The sequence below is a fragment of the Haliotis cracherodii genome, unplaced genomic scaffold (genome assembly GCF_022045235.1).
Source record: "Haliotis cracherodii isolate W230 unplaced genomic scaffold, xgHalCrac1.p SCAF_3, whole genome shotgun sequence".
Lineage (NCBI taxonomy): Eukaryota > Metazoa > Mollusca > Gastropoda > Lepetellida > Haliotidae > Haliotis > Haliotis cracherodii.
The window spans coordinates 54,885,221-54,909,910 of record NW_027266286.1 but is presented as its reverse complement, the minus strand read 5'-3'; the positions used below and the strand labels follow the sequence as shown (position 1 = coordinate 54,909,910).

The 24,690-nt window shown below is 38.0% G+C and overlaps 1 protein-coding gene across 1 annotated transcript in view; it reads right to left on the bottom strand.

Annotated features, from left to right (window-relative positions):
- LOC139475532 (dentin sialophosphoprotein-like) overlaps positions 1-24,075 on the bottom strand; it is a 30,119-nt gene extending 6,044 nt beyond the window's left edge. Inside the window, exon 1 of the mRNA XM_071258722.1 lies at positions 23,970-24,075. Within this exon, the coding sequence (XP_071114823.1) occupies positions 23,970-24,075 (106 nt within the window). The remainder of the gene's footprint in view (positions 1-23,969) is intronic.
- Positions 24,076-24,690: the final 615 nt, after the last annotated feature.

Genomic DNA, 24,690 nt, shown 5'->3' with positions numbered 1-24,690 from the left:
ATGTGTCGTTCGTACGCTTATGAACGTCAGGTTCGCGAACATGTGACCAACGGAAAAGCAGACAATATATCTCTCGTGAAAACCAGTAAAACCATATGTGAAGGCGAGTGGTAATAGTGGTTTACTGCAGAAGGCGGAGACTTTCAGCATGGTCGAGAAACATTATTTCTTGAAGGGACACTCCCCCACTCCCATCGCCCCCAATTTCGTGTACCTGTGTAAATTGTACCTGTGTTAATTGGGGTAACCATTAACTTAAAGAGTGATATACTAGTACTTCATACAGCTTATGTTAGCCGACGCACAACGTATTGTTGTAACGACTTGAATCAACTCGGTCTGCCAATTTACCCGGTCGGAGTCCCCCTTTAATGTTTTGGACCAAATAAATTTAGTAAGTGCATACTTCAGTACTCAACACTGGGTCTTGTCACTATCAACCATTTCACATGCAATATATGAGTAGTATGCAGCACATATTTACGACAAACATCAACACGTTATATTTTTCAGTGTTTATTTTTCGAAACATCGAAATACGCTGACATGACGTCATATGAACAGGCGTAGCTGCAATGCACGGGCATTAATATAAAATCGATAAAAGAATGAAGGCGTGAATGATGTGAAGATGAAGGAGCGATTGTGGAACCGGGCTGATTAATGTTGATATCGATCACAGATTAGCATAATCTATAACTCATCGAAGAAACGGTAAGTTGGCAATTTTAGGAATAATTATCGATAATCCCAATAATTACTTCACCAGCTTAATACATAGCTGACATTTGGAGTTTAGTTTGGAATTATAACGTATCCATGGATACCTGTTAATGTTGAAATAATAGACTCATGATATTACATTTTGTTTAAAAATTACAATTATCGCATATGTCCACTTGTATGTTGACGGGGAAATTAACTCAAATTGATGACGATGAATAAGAATCCAAAGTCGGGTGTATACTAAACAATACAATTACGTGGATGCCTCGATGGCTGAGTGGGTTAGATCGCCGACTCTGTGTGCTGGCGAATAGGTGCCTCACTCTGAGATTGTGTGTTCGAATCCCGGATGGGGACTAACCAAAACGTGAATTTGTACTTTACTAAGAAAGTGACACATATTATATTTGGGATAACACTTTATAAAATGTGTTACATTTGATCACTTTCTAAAAAGGCACTGTGAATCATTAATACAATTACGAACTGAAAGAAGTCGAGTGGTGATTCCAAAGCTAACTCTACTACAAACCACGACCAGCGTGCAGGTGTATCCTACTCGCGGCTAAGATAAACTACATAGCCAGACTGACTAAGAGTAAAGATGTGAACATGATATTATGTATGGTAATGGACAAACGCAGACAGACACAGAGACAATGGCGCTGTAACCTGGATACGGGACATGTGGATGTGATCACCGACACGGTATCCAGGGGGTAACTGATGAGCGATACACAACCCATAATGCCACGTAATGATTTTCCGTGCTGGACAATGGCACAACTGATCGATGTTTCTCGTATACACCACAGGATGTGATGTACTAGCGTAGATTCTCTTTACGATTTGTAACTCAACATGGTTGATCATCCAGAAGTTATGATATAGAAGTTCTAATTTATTATACAGACGTTCTAATTCATAATTATATATATATATATATATATATATATATATATATATATATATATATATATATATATATATATATATATATATATATATATATATATATATATATTCTTAGACCCGTTTTCCGAGTAGAGGACAGAAACCCACACAAGTATTACGTATACCTTAAAGGGGTTACTGCATGAAGAGTTCCTGACAGTGTGATGTTGTGTGGTTCAGACTCGATTGTTTACCGGACGCCGTGGCATGGCAGGAGTACTGCTGTGCGGCGGTAGGCTACAAACCAAAACCTTTGGGGGGCAAATTGTGTCAATGGAGGGTACTACCGGTAGGGCAGGACATGTTTACCCCTTCCGCGAACACCTGGTGTCATCACTGATTTTCAGTGATCCATTCCTATCATCTCCACTACTAGTTTGCCTTACGCCCACTGGCGTCTGTTTGGGTAGATAATGCTATGGCGTAGACGTTGTGTATGAAACCAAGTTGCAAAGCAACAGTTGGTTATTATCTAATATTGTTCCCCTCATCGCATACTTATTCTTAGAATATCAAATGGAATGAAGCATGCTTCGTACAAATGTCTTAAAATAAGTGAATTCCATTTTTATTCTGCTTTGAAGTATTAAAATTGGGATTAGCAAAGTAATGGTTTGACATCTTGGAGTTACAATTCATCAATAATGTTTACCGTGGTATAGTTAGGCTTCCGGAACATCCTTCCAAAATGAGACCGCCTCCGTGGTCTAGTGGTAGAGCGTCCGCCCGGGGAGAGGACGGTCCAGGATTCCCGGCCGCGCCATGCCCAAATACGTTTAAAGATGGGTTTTGTTACCCTGTCTGGCGCTCTGCATTAACGGGATAAAACAAGGACTGGTCAGCTCGGAAACAGTATACTGTGTCTGAGTGGGGTATTCATGTTAAACTGCGGCATTGTATCTTAGTAGGCTAGCACTATAAATTGGCTACTGTCCGGACTAGTAAAAGCACACACACACACACACACACACACACACACACACACACACACACACACACACACACACACACACACACACACACACACACACACACACACACACACACACACAGAGGAAGTGGAATCAGAGGCCATGTTAGGTATCTTGGTAACCTGCATGCACGTTGCTATATAAGCCCAGTAATATTGGACGCGACGTTAAACCCCATTTCACCTCACCTCTTTCCAAAAATGGAATATCAGCACAAAGGAATGGAATATCAACATATAGTTTTTCATGTCACAACCCAGTTGAAATAATGAAGTGAAACGCAAACCACAAAACGATTGTCAACAAAACGTTGGTATTTTAATAGAATCTATATGATTTAATATAAATCATTCTTAGTCCACATCCTCAGAAGTACACTCTTCAAAAATGAAACGCAAAGGTTGTATGTAGTTTATTGAACCTGACTACACAAAATCCGGTATATAAATTGGATATATGTTGGAAAAATGTTTGTGGCCTGATAAATTGACAAACGGTGCGTCAAAAAGCAGCCATTGTCGATTTGCAATGTCTTAAACGGCATGTATTTTTTCACACTTGTGCAAAAAGGTCATGGAGGAAAACAGTAAAGCAAAATGCACGTGCAAGTTATGGCACTCGTAACTCGTTGTAGTGGCTATAAAAAGGCAAGCATAAGCCAATAATTTGTCGTTCAATTGTCAACATTTTCAAGTTCGAAAATACCGAAACTCAGGGCTGCCGATCGGAACGTCGCCATAGAACGTACCCAAAGAGGGAAATCGTAGTCTTCTGTTCCAGATCACTTCAACGTCCACCACAGCACCATTTACCGCCTTTGTGACCGATACACACAGTTCAATTCCACTGCAGACCGTCCGACCAAGAGTAACCACCCCTGCACAGGATCGCTACATTCGACTGTTCCACCTACATCACCGCAATGACACAGCTACGGAGACAGCAGGACGCATCCCTGGATTGAGGAGGATATCGGACCAGACTGTCAGGAACCATCTTCGCGAGGCTGGAATCCGACCCAGAAGACCAGTTATCGTCCCTGTTTTGCAATAGATCCATCGACAGCAAATCGCTATATGAATCAAATTCTTCAACCTCACCTTCTTCCAATCATTGACCGTCAGAGGGAGTTGTTTCAACAGGACAACGCTCCACCGCACACAGCTCGTGTCACGGTAGACTACCTGCATAATGCCATCATCAACCTCTTGCCCTGGCCGTCGAGATCTCCAGATCTCAACCCGATCGGGTACCTCTGGGATGAACTCGATTGAGTGCACGTCAACGTCAGAACACACCGCAGACACTCCCAAAACTGGCGAACAAGCGTCACAAGTAGAATGGCGCAGAATTCCGCAGGACAGAATTCGTACGCTTATCCAGTCAGTGCCGAGGAGATGCAGAGCCGTGATTGCTGCCCGGGGCGGTCTCACGAGTTCAGCGCAACCTTATGGCCTCATGTAACATGACAATGAACAGTTTTCAATGCCTTTGTACAACGACAACATGTGACTTTCGAGCTCAAAAATTTCATATTTGTATCTATGATATTAAATTAAATATATCGACTTTATTAGGTACGATGTATTTACTAAAAATCTACCCGTGCGCTTCTGTTTTGGAAGAGAGTATTCATTAAGGTAGACTAACATCTAACGAACTAAAATATTTTACAGGAAAACAATTGCTAAATTATGATTATAAAATGTAATAGAAAGGAGCCAGGAGACTTCATTTTTAGATAGACTTACCAAATATTCTAGACTTGCACGGGCCGTATCAGAAATATTTGTTTCATGTACTGTATGACATATTAACATTGAAGTTACACTCTTAAGTTTGTCTGGTTTATCATTCTAAATATATCTAAAGACGATCTTGTTCAGGTCTTTGATAAAATTACTCGGAGGTTTGGGCGAAGAGGAAAAGACATGAGGGTTTGATAACTGTAATGTTTCCAGTGATGCTTAACGATCTCCTTTTCCACTTTCCTAATGTTCTCTTAATATGTTCTAATCTTTTTCAAGTATTTATTAACCAAAGATCGCTTGACTGTTAAATGTAATTCTAAAAATAACAAATCGTGTTAAAGAAATGCATGTCATGGATCTAGTCCAGATAGCCCTTGTCTTATAAAATAATGTTAAAGTTTCAAAATATTTTTTTAATTTTTTTCCTACGTTATCGACAAATATTTGAATCCTCAGCATATTGGCCTCATTTATATCTTGACTGTTAAATGTAATTCTAAAAATAACAAATCGTGTTAAAGAAATGCATGTCATGGATCTAGTCCAGATAGCCCTTGTCTTATAAAATAATGTTAAAGTTTCAAAATATTTTTTTTATTTTTTTCCTACGTTATCGACAAATATTTGAATCCTCAGCATATTGGCCTCATTTATATCTTGACTGTTAAATGTAATTCTAAAAATAACAAATCGTGTTAAAGAAATGCATGTCATGGATCTAGTCCAGATAGCCCTTGTCTTATAAAATAATGTTAAAGTTTCAAAATATTTTTTTTATTTTTTTCCTACGTTATCGACAAATATTTGAATCCTCAGCATATTGGCCTCATTTATATCTTGACTGTTAAATGTAATTCTAAAAATAACAAATCGTGTTAAAGAAATGCATGTCATGGATCTAGTCCAGATAGCCCTTGTCTTATAAAATAATGTTAAAGTTTCAAAAGAATTTTTTTTAAATTTTCCTACGTTATCGACAAATATTTGAATCCTCAGCATATTGGCCTCATTTATTATCAATAACAGTAACCTTAACTATTTCAATGTTTGTAACCATGTGTTTTATTTCCCTGAAGTTCAACTACAAGGAAACTACATATTGCGTTATAGGGTGAGTGCGGAATGTTTGTATTTGTTTGTTTTATCTCCGCACCATACTTTCTGACGGCGGACTTTAACAATTAGAGTCGGGACAACACACACCAGTGATTGCTATGGAGAACAACGTCCCACGACGTCGCGGGACGACGACATGTAATCAATCAAGTCACCGACCCGACCCGACCTGTGTAGTGGACTCGCACGACAAATATTTTTGCGACGTATTCTGACACGGAATAATCTCGAGAGGTGCGCCAGAAATCTAATGCAGTGCAATTCGTTATTTACAGTTGCGTCCCTTAGCCGCGACAGGATCCTCTGGTGGTTTTGAATATCGAGATTCATCCCGAATGTAACCCATAGTTTGTCAACACAGTAGCCACGTCGTTGAGATCTCCAGCGTGGCAAATGTCTCAGACCTTTCCTTTCACATCACGTTGAAACAGTTCAAAGCCGCGTTATGCCCAACTCACTCATTCGATACGCTTTTAAACATGGGGCGCGGGTGGCCCAGTCATCTAAGGCGCTGCGATTCATTATGCAAGAGTTGCGTCCCTTGGGAACGCCAGAAACCTCTGATTGTTCGCCCGGATTTTGTTTCTAGGTTTATCAGCACCATTCCCACGCTCGTGGGTTTCACCGAAGTGGTAAACGTCTGAGACCTGCATCACATCTGGCTTTGCTTCCACTTTAAGCTGAGACGCCGTGATACGAGGGCTGGCTGAAAAGTTCTAAGCCTAAGTGGGATATCTCAATCGGATTGAAACAAACTTTCGCCACCAACAAGTACAATCATTTAATGAATCACAGACATATGAACTGCAACTGTAGTGTAATTATTGTCTTTGTACCAGACCATCTTGTTAACCTACCCATTGAAATCACAAGAAATGGACAAAACTGGCTATAGGGCAGTCATCAAGTACCTGCAACTGAAAGGGCTAACTCCAACACAGATACATGCTGACATGGTCTCCACTTTAGGGGATGATACCCCTTCCTTTTCCACTGTGAAGAAGAGGGCTGCGGAATTCAAGCGTGGCAGAGAGAGCCTTGGCGATGACCCGCTTCCAGGAAGGCCTTCAACTGCAACCATTCCGGAAAACATTACCCGGGTGCATGACATGGTGATGGCTGATCGACGATTGACCACTCGACATATTGCCAGTGTTGTGGCATCTCATGAGAGGGTTGAGCACATTATCACCAACGAATTGGGAATGACAAAAGTTTCTGCAAGATGGATGCCAAAGCTCTTGACAGCGGATCAGAAACGTGTCAGATTCCTGACGTCCCGTGATAATTTATGCCGTTTTTAAGCAGATCCCGATGATTTTTTGGCCCGATTTGTAACACTGGATGAGACCTGGATTCATCACTTTCAACCAGAAACCAAAATTCAGTCTAAACAATGGAAGCATCCGGAATCAACCCCCCCCCCCCCCCCCCCCCCCCCCAAAGCCAAGTCGGTTCCTTCTGCTGGAAAGGTGATGGCTTCAGTCTTTTGGGATTCCAAGGGTATTCTGCTGATTCACTATCTTGAAAAAGGCCAGACTATCAAAGAAAGATATTATGCTGACCTACTGAGACAGTTGCGTGAAGCTATCAAAGCTAAGCGACGGGAAATGCTCACTAAAGGAGTCCTGTTCCACCAAGATAATGCTCCTGTTCACAAATCGGTGGTTGCCATGTCAGCGATCCATGATTGTGGCTGCGAACCTATTGATCATCCCCCTTTTTCACCCGATTTGGCCCCGTCAGACTTCAACCTCTTTCCAAAGATGTAAAAGGAACTAGCCGGTGGCCATTTTCCTTGTAATGATGACGTCATTTCCGCTGTGAATGACTTTTTTAGGGTGGCTGAGGAAATTTTCTTCTTGACCGGCATCCAGGTCTTGCAGCATCGCTGGCAAAAGTGTGTAAAGCTGGAAGGGGACTATGTGGAGAAATAAATGAAAACCATCGACTTGGTACGGGTCTTTCACAGTTAGGCTTAGAACTTTTCAGCCAGCCCTCGTATAACTGGTATACTGTTAAAAGCGGCTTTAAACCCAACTCACTCACTCGCTCACTTTAAAACAATGTCATCGGTGTTGAAACTTTGAGAATTTAATATTTTCACGCTGACGTTTTATTCGAAACAATATGGTTCCTTAATCTTCGAAAGTTAATTAACAGGCTCTTGTGTCATACGTTTCGTAACCTAGAATCTGTTTGTTGGAGGGCAAAACATTTCAACGCGTTTAGCTATGGTCGAGAGGATTTCTTTCTAGATTTTTTTTCTTTTCAGAAGTAAATGGGGTTCTTACGCAAATGTGTGAAATAAGTCCCTTTTCTCGCGTTTGTCAATGAGGGCAGCACGAAACTGCGTGCGCACTCTGGCAGACACTCAAGTTTAAGCCATCTTTAATTAAGGGCGTCCTTGATGGTGACCGTTTCGTATAATCAACACATGGGTTTGATTTTGTAACGAGAACACTTTTAGATAATATCACGCTAATTATCTGTCATTTCCTTTGATTTTACTCTCTGGAACCTCAGTGAAATTTGTTCAAAACAAAACTTGTTTAATGTCGGGGAGCGCATTGCCCACTTAACCAAAGAACCATATATTTAAAGATTATTTGGGCCCGTTCTAACAATCTAGCTATCAAAGAATGTATTAGGTTATAGTGATGCCTTGGTTTCAAGCAGATATTGGCTTAGAAGTTGATCTACTCCTCACATTAAACTAATGGACATATTTACGACGTAAAGGAGACGTACTGATATATTCAAGGATAGATCTTCCAAGACAAAAAGTGCATGTGATGTTTTCTGTTCTTTGTGTGTAAGGGAGATATTGCGGGGAGGGGGGAAGGTCACTGTTGGCGTGAACAATGTGAAAAGTTGAAGAGAGGAGCGAGAGATAGAGGGGCAGGTTAGTGGGGAGAGATAGAGATAGCGTGAGTGAGTTTATAAAGATAATTTGAACGGTATTTCGATTATATCACGGTATTTATTCTGTTTTAAAAGAGCTGGGAACAGTTTAAACCGTTGGAAAAAGGAGATATACCCCACAGTTGATTTTATCATATGTTTGATTTTCAATTAAAAATATCCTAAGTCAGCGAAATTATTCAAAACAAATTAACTGTACTGGTGCTTTGTCAGCACTCAAAGAATATTTTTACTTGGATTTATTCATTTCAGTATAATTTGATTTTAAAAGTTAAAAACAAAATCACATAACACACAACTGCAAATAAATGGGTTTCCTAGATATCATATCTTTGACAATCAATCCATTTTATTCAGCACAAGTTTACATTTCAAACATGTTAGGGGTCTTGTGGCTGCAAATTCAGTTCTTACCCAAGTCTTTCATTGAACCAATGTTGTTTTTTTACAGAATTAACCAGTTACATATTGCCTTTTTTTCAAACTGTTGAAGGAATGAGTGATCATGAGTGAAATTGGCACATTAAAATTTAACAACAGTCCTTTAAATTTTCAATTATGTACAAAAACAAACTCGGTATACTTTATTTTCATTTTTATTTTAGTAGTAGTAGTAGTAGTAGTAGTAGTAGTAGTAGTAGTAGTAGCAGTAGTAATGATACTACTACTACTACTACTACTACTAAACGCGAGAAACACGAAAATCCTATTTTTTTCATACCAACAGTACATTTCGGCATCCTTAGCCAATTAAGACGACTGGCCAATATGTCAGTCTTTCTTTTCAAATTACAATATGGCAATAAATGTTAGTATCTTGGATGAGGTTTGGACAGCTAGACTTATTTAGTAGACAGACTTGACAGGACTTACTGCGCCTCGTCCGTCTATTGTTGAGGTTGTATGTGGTTCGTCACGCCAACAGGCTGTAGTCAGCGATAATACGGCAATAGCACAGCAACCTGTAGAAAGGGTTCTTGACCAAGAAAATTAGTGGCTTCTTGAGCAAGGATCAATGCTGATGTGACTCGAGAACCAGATCACACAATGATCGGGTTCACCACGCGATGAAGTGGACATCCCACTGATTCGTCAAGGTTTTAATAGCGTTCAAAATATGTCTTATGGTCTTTTATGTGTTTTTGAACAAGTTTATTAAATATACAACACAGGGTTGGCTTATTGATGTCAACTTCTTTTTTATTATGTCAATGCTACGTGTCGGTACACGTGAAACAAGTGACATGGTTAATATGTATCTGTATATATAAAAAAGCATGCCCCATCCAGTTGAAATATCAGTATTGAAATATCATAGCATCTACACTTCTCTTCATTCTTCTAACTGTTTACTGATGTTGCAAGTTTTTATCTTTCCTCTGATCTTGCACCGAAATTCTTGTCATAGTTTATCACATTTTCCTAATCATTCAACATAAACTGCCGAGCAAACGAAAGTATACACTTGAAAAATTAAAACAATTACAAGACAATTAAAAACGTTGAGTTTCCAAACACAATAATGATACCCTATCGAATACATGATCATCGAAAACACATTTCTTGTTTGTTTCATTCTTAGCCACCATCAAACATGAGTGTATATTTTTATTTGCCCGGCAGTTTATTTTTACATTATGCCAAGTTTGCAAATTTCTGATGTGGTGAAAAGACATTTATACTAGTATAACGACATAACGTTATGAAAAGTAAAATGAAAATAAATCCCCAAACTGACCCATCAAAGATACCATCAAGCCTCAAACCTCGTATTTTCAGAGCTGAAGAGGGGATAAGTGGCATACAGACCCTGAAACAAATATTTCCAATACAGCCCATGCAAGTCGTTAGTATTTGGCAAGTCTAGATGACTGAAGTATTAGGAATATCTGAAAATGAAGAAAGTCTCAAGACTCCTCTTTATTATATTTTATAACTATAATTTAAGAGCTGTGTTTTTAAAACATAATTCATTTTAGAGACTAGATGTTAGTCTAGGAGTGGGGATGAAAGTTTATCAAGCATGTACTCTGAGGCGTGTAAAGCAGACTAATGTGGCTGCGTTTACAACATGAATGAATATGCAGTGGTATAGCGAAGTTGTTACCGGATTCGCTCGTAACAACGGAGACCCATGTTCTACTCCAATATTTGGTATAGCATGTGAGACCTATCTTTGGACTCCTGTCCGCATTATTGACGAACATACAAGCCAAAACCATCCTCACTCATAGCAAAAATCACGACGTGATAAAACTTTTAGCCATACATAAAAGCTTTGCAAAAAAGCCACAAATAAACTCATACCGTCACTTTTGAACAAGATTGAACACTACATAAATCCTTTGCATAAAGACAACACGTTTAAGCATATCCGTCACTGTTTATCAGGTTTGAGCCACACAGAAAAGTTTTCCTTTTTTATAAATACCGAAACGAATCACAAAACACTCCGGGTACCTAAAAACCTGTAAGAGATTTATATGCGATAAAAGGGGCGGTTTATTTACGATCTGAGTTACGTAAAGATTGCTGTGAGCAAGACAGAGCAAGGGCGTTCATACCATAGATCGTATATCATAAGTACGAAGAGTTCACACGAAAACTGCAAATAAACTGCAAATTAACACTAATAGGAAGATTCATCCGTCTTGTTGACCGCTGTGCTATGTTATGTCACAGTGTTGAACACCATGGAGATGAATGTCGAAAGCGCCGCACGCATTAATCACTCTGCTCGGTTTATTTTCTTTAAATTTTAAAGTCAGACTATTTCAGGCCAAAACATTGACTTAAATACCATGCCCTCAACGGCGACGGCAAATATCCATCCATTCAGAGCATCAGCCGAAAACCGAAGGCGCCCAATGTCTGGCGAAACCAAGAGGAATGCTGGGAATTCACCGGCAATTTGTTCTGATGGCTAAAGGAGCGGATTCGGTTACATGACATCGCGCCTTTTAATAGGCATGTTGAAAGCAGAATTAAAGAGGGGTGTCACTCAGACGGAACTGCCACTTAGTCTACTCGCTGGCGGCTTCTGTCCACTTCCGGTCAAGTGAAATATGGTTTTTAGTTGACATGATGGTCGTAAACTTCAGCATTGTCCAAATTGTATGGTTTGGCAGTGGTCAGTAATGAGTTCAAGATTTTAAAGGAATTTTAACTTTGTGTCAAAGTGTTCCCGAACTCATTAATTTGTGTCATTGTTTATGCTTGACACTACCCGATTTACGTTTCAATGTCAATTTTGAGATTTGATGATTAGCAATATGTAAAATACGGGTGATATTTGTTTCAGTTAAAACAAGAAGGTGTGAGAGATTTGTGCACCACAAGAATTATATGCCCCTATATCCTTGATGAAATAGACACCTGTTGATAGATGACACCTGTCTTATCCTACGAAGCAAAAGTACTTATAACGTATCTCACACGTATGTAAAATTTGAAAAACAGACAACCGCCGTTTGAAGTAGTTATGATATTTATCACATTTACGTTACAAATAGATAAACAGACAACTGGCTTTTGAAGTAATTGTGATATTTATCAGACTTGCGTTACTTTCCTTATGGTATCAAAAATTTAATATTAGCTTTGAGGGATATATTTTAATGAGACCACAATATTTTTCAGGTAGAGCTGCAAAAACAGATATGTTTGTAATTAAAACAATGAGCGAAAATATTACTTCTCTTAAAATACACATTGCAACAATGTAATTTTTGTGATTGTAAGAAGCATATTTTTTTCATGAATTTGGGGGGACAATTTACTTTAATCGCATTAAATCCCATCCCCCCAAATATCAAATGTTTGGTCCATTATGTAGCAAATAGCTGAATATCTATGCTGTTGTGGCTGTCGTTGTTGACATGTTAAACTGCTTACATATCAAGTGAACTATAGGGCCGTTGCGCTATTTGTACTAGTTACGTATGTATCGACTTTTTGTAAGCCAGAATATATATTTACTGGATTTTTATCTTTTTCATAACATGTGTACGTTATGGATACACTTGGATAGTTTTATGAATTACGTTTCTTGCTGATGTCACAGAAACGAAATGAGAAATAATCGTGGCATGACTATCAAGGCCAACACAGATATATGGTATGATTTGGAGTGAGTTGGATTTAACGCCGCTTTGAGTAGTATTCCAGTTATATCGCGGCGTTTATACGTTATCGATTTACACGATCCAGCATATATTGTGTCAATATGATTTCATTTCCCCGCCCTTGTATATTAGTTTTGTTTTGTTAATTAACACCGCAGTAAGCAATATGACGGCGGTCTGAAAGTAATGAACGCTGGACCAGACAATCCAGTGATCGTCCCACGCCGTCAAGAAACAATGTCACACCAAGTTACCTAACATGGCCTCTGAGTCCACTTATGTGTGCGCGTGTGTGTGTTTGTGCGTGTGTGCATGTGTGTGTGCGTGTGTGCGTGTGTGTGTGCGTTCGTGCATGCGTGCATGCGCTCCAGACTGATGCCGATTTTATAGTTCTAGCCCACTGAGGTACCATGCCGCAGTTTAACGTCGTTTCGGTATGACGCGTCCGTGGATCGAACCCCCGACCTTCCTCTCTCCGGGCGGACGCTCTACTGCTAGAACACGGATGTATTTCATATGAGTGAGTGAGTATGGTTTTACGCCGCTTTTAGCAATATTCCAGCAATATCACTGCGGGGGACACCAGGAATGCGCTTCACACATTGTACCCATGTCGGGAATCGAACCCTGGTCTTCGGCGTGACGAGCGAACGTTTTAACCACTAGGCTACCCGACCGCCCCTATTTCATACGATCATGATGTAAGTGCAAATTTTCATCAAGACGTATTAAACGGTTTATACTACGGAAACGAACCATGCATTCATATAAACCTAAGTCCAACTTGTTGCCTTGAAATTTGGAAACGAGAAAATTTGTCAAATTCTTGAAAGATGAAGGTACCAGTTCAGCACTTAACTCAGATGTGTAAAAGGTTTTATGAAGAAATATTGATTTATGGTTTATGAGTTATGCTCGGAAACGAACCCTTCTATCATTTGAACTTTCGTTCAACTTGTTTCAATTGAAACGAAAAAATATATAATGTTAAAAAACACATCGCAATATGGACGAGTCCAGCTCATGCTTCATGTGTTCATGAAGAAATATTGAAAGGTTTATGAGAAACGTCTTTTTAGCATAATCAATAAGCCTTATAGTTCGTGAGTCCAATATAACATCATAATTGTATCGTGGAACGAACTGTCAGAAACAGGTTTAGCTTCAAACACAGGTTATATTCATTATATATATTTTTCATGTATATAATGTGAACCTTAGAAGCCTGGATCCGCTGATCTCGAGATTCTAATTATCCAAGATTTACCCGAATATAATCATTGGTTTGTCAGCACTATACCTGAGATCAAGTGTTAACGGATGTTCTTCAGTATTGAGAATGAAATTATCGTTATGGCGGAATGTCAGATATTATTGACAAAGTTCATTGTCAAAAGTAATATAATGCCGATAATAAAACACAGGACCTACGGAGTGGCGTACTCAAAGCGTGATCAACAATCACAGCACCAGAGGGTATTCTCATCACCTAGGTGAGATGCAAAAATATTATCCCTTCTGTGGCCTGTCATTAAATGACATAACGCGTAATTGAATGAGTAATGTTTTACGCCACTTTGAGCGATATTCCTGAGATATGACATCGTGACATCAAAATTATACTTCACACATTGTACCCATGTGGGGAATCGAACCAAGGTCTTAAATGTGACGAGCCAACGCTTTAACCACTGAGCTACCTCACCGGTCCTCATTCATTATAAGCGAGGGTATATGTGAGTGAGTGAGTGAGTGAGTGAGTATGGTTTTACGCCGCTTTTAGCAATATTCCAGCAATATCACGGCGGGGAGGGTATATGTACAATAAGCCCAATGTATATATGAACAGACATACCTTCTCGCTATACGTACTAATATCCGACTTTGAAAAATATGTCTGAACTTATCTATAATTGTTAATCGCAAATAAATATGTAAAAATGTTTTTTTAACATTTTTGACGCCCACAAACGATTGAGGTGAAAATATACGAGCGCTGGTGTTGTTTCCCGTCACAGAAAGGGCTGGTGCAAGACAAGACTCTGGCAGGGGATACACGGTGACGACATACCTACATCTACTTTGTTAGAATATATGGTACAAACCAGCATTTTAACATGACAAGGAGATATTAATGAGCCCAGGAGCTTGTTTACGTCCAATGGGTGTTCCTTCAGCACCAGAAACTACAGGTACACGTATGAACGATTGAACGTAATTATCATAGTTCTTATTCGTCATATCTCGTTAGTCGTATCGAATTACTTTCTACGCCTCCATAGTGATTTCGGTTTTCGTACAAGCGAGTACACGTGCTTACGGTGGTCCATGCTCACTCGTTTCGTTTAATTTTCAATGATTCATAACTGAAGATTTTGTACTTGGTCTTTGTGTAGTGGTCTGCAAATGAAACGAATTAAACATTGACATTTGTTCAACCATTATATGTATGTATTAATACAATTGGCTACATCCAACTTCTGTGTCCTGAACCACAGTATTTGAATGTGTGTGTGTGTGTGTGTGTGTGTCTGTGTGTCTGTGTGTGTCTGTGTGTGTCTGTGTGTGTGTGTGTGTGTGTGTCTGTGTGTGTGTGTTTACTAGTCCGGACTGATGCCGATTTATAGTGCTAGCCTACTGAGATACCGAGCCATAGTTTAACATGAATACCCCGCTCAGACACAGTATACTGACTCCGAGTATACCGAGACTCATGTTCAATTGGCGACGGAGCAATTAAATATTTACCATACTTGTTAGATATCCACTCTGATTTTTATCTTTTAAGACAGAAATATAATTTTCGGAATCAAAATCTTCAGCCTTAATAGGACCCAGTAGTGTTTCGGACTTCGTGACGAAGCAGTAAAATATTAGCATTAATTATGATATCTCCGCTCTGTTTATATTTTAGTGTTCAGAAACAATACAATACCTTCATCAGTGTTACTGAGCCCACCCATTGGCATTTCGTAAGTTCAAACATGTTAAAAATGTTTATTCGCCAAGACAGATGTATGAACCACGGCGATACTCTATCTCGCATATCAACTCAGCAGTTTAATTACATGTTTGTATACGTAAAAGCAATGCAACGTGTCTCAGATGTATAGGAATAAACCATATCCCACCCCCCATCCTCCCGTCTACATCCTCCCCCATCCCGCGTGCACCTGCCATCTTATCACACCAGAGCCATCTTGTAATACAGCCGTGCCTGTTTAGTGTTGAATGGCTTCCAGCGTTTGTTCTCTCTTCTAAACGTTTGTGTCTTAATTAATATACATGCTCATCTTAGAGAGCCTTTTATGTCGCCGACAGTAAACGTAGATTTGGCACAGAATGATAGAAACAACGCAAATGAAATATGGCTGCGATGTGTTTCAGTGCGTTGTCATAAATATTCCTTCTTTCTTCTCATTACAAGAATTTGCATTCTCTTGTGTTAGACTAACGAACTGACCTGAAAGATGAACTTTGAAAGACCCGTTACTTTAAACAGAACTGACACATTTTAAAATGAAAAGTATTTTCATTTAGCTTTAGATGTTTAAGTGCAGAATATACAAATAGTTGCGCCAGTTTATTTTCAGTGGGTGAATTTCGCACAATATCTAGCTATCGAGCTTGGTGTAAAGTGTATGAGAATTTCTCGGAAGGAAACGCTCACTTTGTACTCTGTAAGTAGATGATGATGTACGTTTGTCTAAAGTTTCCGAAATAACGGCCCTAAATGGAGATAATTTTATCGGTTTTTAAATAACATTTCAAATAACCTGTGATAAACTCTTGAAAACTGGTTTATATTCTTATTTAGCTTGATTTGTCGTTCCAAGGTATGTACATTCCACGTACACAATACTATAATGTCCGTTCAACAAATTCAACCCCCATCAACAGACATTTGTAAGTTTTTGATTTGTTATAATGGTATAGTAACTGTGTTCATTGATCAACTTCTAATTGTGTAGTTATCTGTCAATACAGATCAAGGTAGCTGAAAGCTACCATTGCTTGAGTTACAACACAAACTGCTTGGCTAAATTTGAATTTTCTAAATTTTAGTTTAATTTTCTTAATCGATAATATGCACGTGGGTCGAGCTTTAGTCCAAATACACACCAGTTCACCTTTAACGAAAACTATAAGAGTTTTGAATTCGCAATATCATGAATATTGTATATCGGAGCACGATGCCAGTTATATTTTTCTACGTGTGTATTGTGACAATTAGCTATTGCCGTTGCTAAAATATTTCAATGACAAAATACATTCTTTGTCTTTTGTCTTTTCTAAAAACGTAAACGATCTGAGAATTTCCATCAATGGTTAATAAAAGTCATGGTATTATAAAAGAAATATTTCCGTTTCTTCTTTGAAAGTTTAAATGACATCAGAACTTCTGTATCAATATTCATTGCGTTCAGGTCGACTGTAAGAAACAGGAAATATCCAAAACTTCTTAAAACAGTCATCAATTATTCCTTTTCATTGTACTCTTTGAAATAGGTAGTTTCAACGCGATTTCACTTCCAGTTATACAGATACAAGTTTCAGAAGAAACTGATATTTTCGTTTGACAAAAGAAAATAAATTTATTCGTATATTCTTCAAGTGGTACTATTTGCGTGCTGCAAATCGCAATGTCACTTGTCTGTAAGAATGATTTCATATGACTGTACACTGCTACTTGGTGTCACTGCAGTCGATCCATTGTAAATATATTCACTGACATATTATACATCCTAATTACATATACATGTACTCAAAAGAAAATATATTGTGATCATATACATATTGATAATTGAAAATAGATAATAAAATTAAAAATAAGGCTTTATAGGCCATAGACTTTACAGATAGATGATAAATCGTACACAACCAAACACTGTTTATATGTACAAAACAAGCGTTGTAAGGATATCTGTTCTTATTATTTTGTAATCGAACAGCCGGTTATGGGAGTATTTGTCAACATAATGTAGGTCAGTCCGGCGCAGATATGAAGCGAAAATGTCGCGAATCTAAATTCATCTAAAATGTCAAATCATCAAGAAAGGCTTCACATATCCAACCAAAAGAGAATTACTAGTTTTCATTACGACTAACATCCTCAACATGCTACAAGGTTGAAAATAGTCGCCGTAACACTGAAAACATAGTATTCTATCATCAAATAAAAGGCCCAGCCATGAGCACAAAGATGGTTCCAACATGCGCCATCCTCGTTATGGGTCACCTGGAAGAAACAATGTGTTCTAGACCGCAACATACCTTTGACAGTTCATTTGACATATGGTCGAGATAAGATGCTGTCTTGATGAGAGTCCTGCACCATGCGATATATGTATGTTATGAAAACAATACTAATCTAGATTATTAAAAAGCCAGTCTAGCCAGCTCTATTCAGAATAATATTAGGAGAGAAATGTGTTGTGTAATAAAATATTTTTATAGACTATAGTCTATCGTGATGACTGTTTTATCATTTGGCTTTCCAGTTTCAAAAAGATAAGGAGTTCAAAGAAATTCTAAATTTACTACACCCTGCAATACATTACACCGTGGACACGGAAGAGCAAGAAACTGTATTTTGTGATGTGGGTGTTATCAAAGTTGGTTATAAATTAAGATGGCTATGTTTTACAAGTCTTCAGATAGACATCAGTATCTACAGTATATTTACTGAAGATGAACACACTCCATTGTTTCAGAGAGTGAAACAGGTGATTCACGTCTGGCGGAAGTAACTTCCTACCTCAAAATACCTGCTACCCGTAAGAACTAGTACTACATGACATTGAATTACCTGATACCCGTCAGAACTAATACTACATGACATTTTATTACCTGATACCCGTCAGAACTAATACTACATGACATTAGATAACCTGATACCAGTCAGAACAAATACTACATGACATTAAATTACCTGATACCCGTCAGAACTAATACTACATGACATTAAATAACCTGATACCCGTCAGAACAAATACTACATGACATTAGATAACCTGATACCCGTCAGAACAAATACTACATGACATTAAATAACATGATACCCGTCAGAACAAATACTACATGACATTAAATAACATGATACCCGTCAGAACTAATACTACTTGACATTAAATAACATGATACCCGTCAGAACTAATACTACATGACATTAAATAACATGATACCCGTCAGAACAAATACTACATGACATTAAATAACATGATACCCGTCAGAACTAATACTACATGACATTAAATAACATGATACCCGTCAGAACTAATACTACATGACATTAAATAACCTGACACCCGTCAGAACAAATACTACATGACATTAAATAACCTGATACCCGTCAGAACTAATACTTCATGACATTAAATAACCTGATACCCGTCAGAACTAATACTACATGACATTAAATGTCAAAGGGAAGACCAAGACATTGATGAAAATGAAAACACAGACCCGGAACTACAGGACCTTTCCGTTTGTGACAACCTATATACTGCATTCTAATATATTTTGTGCGCTCTAATATTCCTGCACAAGCGCAAAGGAAAAAAACGGTGAAAGGATGTTTCAATAGATGCACATTCGCATCACAGGCAGCCTGAGAATCTATAACTATTGCTGTGTCCACCAAGTTATTATTCTGTTCATTTAGAAAACTGTCAGCAAGTGTAGTATACCGCGATGGGGGTACATTTACGATTTTACCATTTCCAACAATTTCCAGAAGAAAAATATATTCGCCAAGGAAAGAGACACTTTTCATAGTTTAATACTAAAATCTGGTAATCAATAAATGACATGATGTTGTATCTATTTTGTAATTTGCCGACCACGCAGGCCATAACGACACAGTGCAATGCTTATGACCTCTCTCTCTCTCTCTCTCTCTCTCTCTCTCTCTCTCTCTCTCTCTCTCTCTCTCTCTCTCTCTCTCTCTCTCTCTCTCTCTCTCTCTCTCTCTCTCTCTCTCTCTCTCTCTCTCTCTCTCTCTCTCTGCATATTTATATAGTGCTTCATCTTGACATACAATCGGCATTCCCCGCTTCAAGCCCTGTTGGAAACAAGACGGGTGTATCAGATCGCCCCCAACGCATTAAGGACAGTGTGGGGATACTGGGTGCATTCTACTAGACCTGAAATGACCCTTTGGTGCGCAACTGTTTTGTTACGGAACAGAGCAATCGTTGCATATTAGTAACTGGTGAAAAAATATTCGTTATCATTTTTTGTTGTTTATTGTAAAGTATTTTATGTGACAGGCTATTGTTTTTGGATGTACAAGACATTCTAGATAAATCAATGGCAATTCTTTTTGGTTCTTTTACGCATGCGAGATTGAGACATGTATGATGATTATGAGCAATAAATGCTTGAAAAACATCATTGTGTTTGGGGAAAACAAATCAACAAGTATATATAGTGTACATTGTCGTGTCGGCAAGAAGAATATCTTTCATAAAAAATGGAATTAGTATTATGTGTTTATGGTTTACATTGTAATTTTATGTTTTGTATTTTTTAACACAAACTACAATAAAAACAATTTTTTATAGAAATAACTTTAACTATTAGGAGAAACTTCAAAGATGCATTTTACATATGCTGTGTCGGATAACAGCATCAACAAACTTTTTTAACATTGTTGATGTCCTGTTAATATTATTGTGATATCAATACAAAAATAAGTAGAGACCATATATCATTCCAAATACAATGTAATAAAAGAAAATGTCTATCTGTGAGGCTGCCATATCTGTGTGTATTTTTTTAATCCCAGATCCATATGATGTGTGAGATGGCTTAATCGTTAACGGGGCGGTAGGATAGCCTAGTGGGTTAAGTGTTTGCTCGTCACGCCTGCAACAAGGGTTCGATTCGCCACATGGGTAAAATGTATGAAGCCCATTCATGATGTAGTGATGAAGCTAGAAAATTGCTAAAAGCGGCGTAAAAAAAGATGTTATTGACATGGATGTATTTACTTCGTGTCTAAATAAATAATTCAACATTCTTGTCGCCCCAGAAGACCTCCAGGTAAGTTTTTGAACGTATTAGTTCACATTCATTTTGTTAAGCAATTATTTGTCTTTGTAAGTGTAGATATAAATCGTTTAATTGACAATATAGACGTAACCTTTTGTAAAACTGTGAATACTGGTATTACAGTCGTTGCTTGACGATAACGGACTCATCTAAACTGGTAATATAAGAGACGCAGAGTCCCTGTACGATTCCCTCTATATATCACAGACACGTGTCTCAAGAAGCTTTCTTTCTTCCGAAATATGGAAATATAGCATATGGTTAGCGGGAAATAACAATGCCCAACAATGTGATATTTGCCTTTGTACAAAACATTGGAACTGACAGCAGGAGAATATTTTATATCCAACCCACTTCAAGAAAAAAAAGGTACTGATGGAAACGAATAAAGGGACAATGAAAAATGTTGGAATATAAACTTTACTGTCAGTACATTTGAAATAGCGCTCATATAAATTCAACACATGTCAGAATCAAATGTTGGGATGTGTTTGTGTGCAATGTTTCCAATGCGTATGTGGTAGACAAGGCTGGGAACACATGATAGCATATCATTTTACTGTGTCTAAAACTAAGTGTTCAACTATTTTTCCATCATCATATTTAGATCCATACATTAAGATTGAGAGTGACAAAACAATTATCCACACAAGTGTATGACAAGTGGGATGACTTTCCAAAAGTCAGCTTTCCTTTTATGTCGAGCAATATTCCGGAAGCTCCAGTCTTCGGTGTCTACGTTTCACGATGTTTGAAGCACAATCGAGCATGCTCTTTCTACGACGATTTCAAAGAGCGTCATACCACTCCTGCTCAAACTTCGTTTGATCAAGGTTACATCAACCAATGCCTTCATAAAAGTTTCCAAACAGTATTATAATGGACATGTTGAGTGCATTTCCAAATTTGTCGCATCCTAAACAAAATAATGTGCGATGCAATTATCGTTTTTGACCATGTATTTCCCTACGTTATCAGGTAGACAATTGACTTGCCTTTGCATGTGTTCGTGACGGATGCCACCAGTGGGCAAGATACGTTCAGATTTCGTGCTCATCTGGCGTCATCACTATTTGATAGTGATTCATAAATACATGTTCTTCAATCGTACAATCGGACTTTTTGCAAAAGTTCTGATTATTATGAAAGGTTTTTTATGGCTTATATTCATTGATAATAGCATCCTGAAAATATTAGTCAAATTTTCAATTTTAACATAACTTTGGGAACCTTTGGTTGCCACGCCTTTAATACGACATAAACTGTTGCTTTGTCTTGTCTACGAAAGTAAACATACGAAAAAGAAATTACAAAAAAGGCTAAATAAGATCAATGATAACATTTTCAGCAAATGCTTGATTGACTGGTCTTTTTATTTTATTATCACTCCGAAAACAACAAGAAATAAGTTGAAGCTTCATTTTAGCAGATAATTTCAAGTTAACGTGATCGTGTTTCGTCAAGAGAGTCGCGAGGGAATTAAAAAATACATTCGTGTGCTGCCAAATAGTTCTTCATGTAGAACGCGACTACAGGTAAAAACTAGACATGTAATAAAGTACAGATGTTATCCCGAACATGGAGTGTCGTAAATATACCGATGATATCGCATACGTCATATGTCGTAAAACCTGAAAAACGTGTAAATAGTATCGGTACGCCAAATCTAAACGTGTCTTCCTGATGAAAGGCGCGGCCGCATTTGCATGATGAATTTATACACTCTGCTTCATAGGAACCCAGTCAGCGGTACACTATTGTCGTGTGGACTTTTTTCAGGCGGAATAACACAAATATACAGCATGGCATCACAAAACGGAAATTGTATGATTAATGTGCACACGTTGTCCCGCGCGGGCAGAGCCAATGAGTGCACTGGGTCCTCCCGTGTCACATGCTGGCGTTACTGGCACGTCCAAGTCAATGCATTAATAATTCCCATCTTCTGTTTGAGAGTACATTTTTTTTTCTCCGCGCATATAAACCATACTTATGACAGATATTGGGAGAAAAATAGTCCATCATTCTCCTATCTAAGACCATCTCCGATATCATAATTGTATTTACTAAAGAAATATGTGGAATAAAATCATAATCGACACGTTTAAGTTTTTTCTTTGGCACAAGCAATCACTCACATCTATTAGATAATAATGTCTTTCAACAAAGATGTTTAGTTTGTCCATTTGAGTCTGTAGTGATATTGCTTTGTGTTATTTAACTCGGTCATTTTGGGGAGAAAACATGTTTTTTTAGATAATGGCATTTCATAAAAGAAATATTTCCACCACACGTGAGATGAAACCCTTTTACAAACATATATTAAATTACAACGATGGGAATATGTTTTAAACTACAATATAATATGATTTTCTAGCCTGTTCTTGCCTGTCTTATATTTACGTTACAAAAGTAACATGCCTTTTTTCAACTGCAGTATAACCCCTAAGTGAACGTTCACCCTTAACGTTAAATGTTTTTAAATATTTATTCTCGAAAAAGAGTACATCACGCAAAAACACTTACCCATTTAAACTATTGAAACATGTTTATAGTGCGTTTGAAAAGAGTTGGTAAATCCATAAAATCCAATTATGTGGGTTTTTTCACGTTTTTATTTACAATCTGTTGTTCTTATTGTCGAATTCATAAAATGTTTTAATTCATATATCATAAGTTTGGTAGCCACTATTGTGCAAGTTCAAATCCATCCTTTTCGTAAAAAAATAATTCAGAATAATACTACTTTGAAAAAGGAAGGAAACTTGAGTAGCACTAAGTTATATTTTTCTTCACGCGCGTGTCATAATCCCTTGAAACGTTTTTCATATTTCGGTCATGTTCACTGGGGTATAATTCATCTCCCAGCCAGGAGTCCCATCACCTGCATAAAGAAGTATCACTTCCTGTATTCCCGGTTAGCTGCTGTAAATAAGAAAATATCTTTTTGATCTTTATTCGTTTATTTGAGTATAATGCATAACACAGCGCGCAATAATCACACCATAAAGAACGTAAACACGTCACAATATTTAAGAAGTTTAGCGCCTAAAGGTTTTTGATGATAATGATGTTTAAGTGTAAACGAGACATCTCATTGTAGTTTTCGGCTTCCATGTCCGTCATCATGTTTGGAAGGAAAGCCGACCAGAAGTAGGGGAATGTGATTTAATGAGACCCAAGGCCTGTCCTCTTTCTACAAGTAGTTAACATATTTCAACGCTCTCGTTTAAATAAGTAGCAGAAGCGTTACCCGTTCCACATGTACTCTGTTTGAGCGTGTTGTTTCAACACGAGCTTAAAGGAACGCTTTTTGTTTGTGTCATTTGAGCATTTTACTGACAAACATCTCACGCAAGTGGTGGAAGGGGACGAAACTTCACAAATATCCTCATCCTCATCCTCATCCCTCTCGAAGGATGCCCGCTCGCGGAGGTCCAAAGCATCAGCCATGATGACATTAATCATAAAGAAACGTCACTCTGGGTTCATTGCTATTCTGCTTTAAATTGTTGATGAGCTAGAAAAAGAAAAGCACAAATACTTCGGGTTAGTTCGCACGCGAGGTTTTGTGCCAATGAGGTCTATTAGTTTAGAATATGGCAAGGTAAATATTGTGATAGTCGCGCTCTATGTGTGGTAATTGTGAGCTCCAGTTTCTACAGCCATTCCGGTATCTCACCCACAAACCACTTTCTCCAACCATCACTCATGCTCCACCTCCACCGTACAACCAGGAGCGCCAATGCTGGCACCAATTACGTGTATTTGGTGTCATATAAAGTGGCTTTTTGGGTCTTATTTGTAGGTATTGGACACGCCGTTTATCAACTGACCATTTGGTAATTCTGGGGTGCTTTTTAATTAAAGGGGAACTCTTTGATTATTTGAATAAAATAAGAAATAATCGATTCATATTAACCTGGAAAACTATGTGATTTCAGGTTTTACCTATGTTATTGATAATTGATAAGAAATAATTAAATTGCTCGGATCATCATTTTACAAAATGTGTGTGTTTTCAAGAAGTGGCAGAAAAAATATCCTGTTTCCATAAAAAATCCCAGC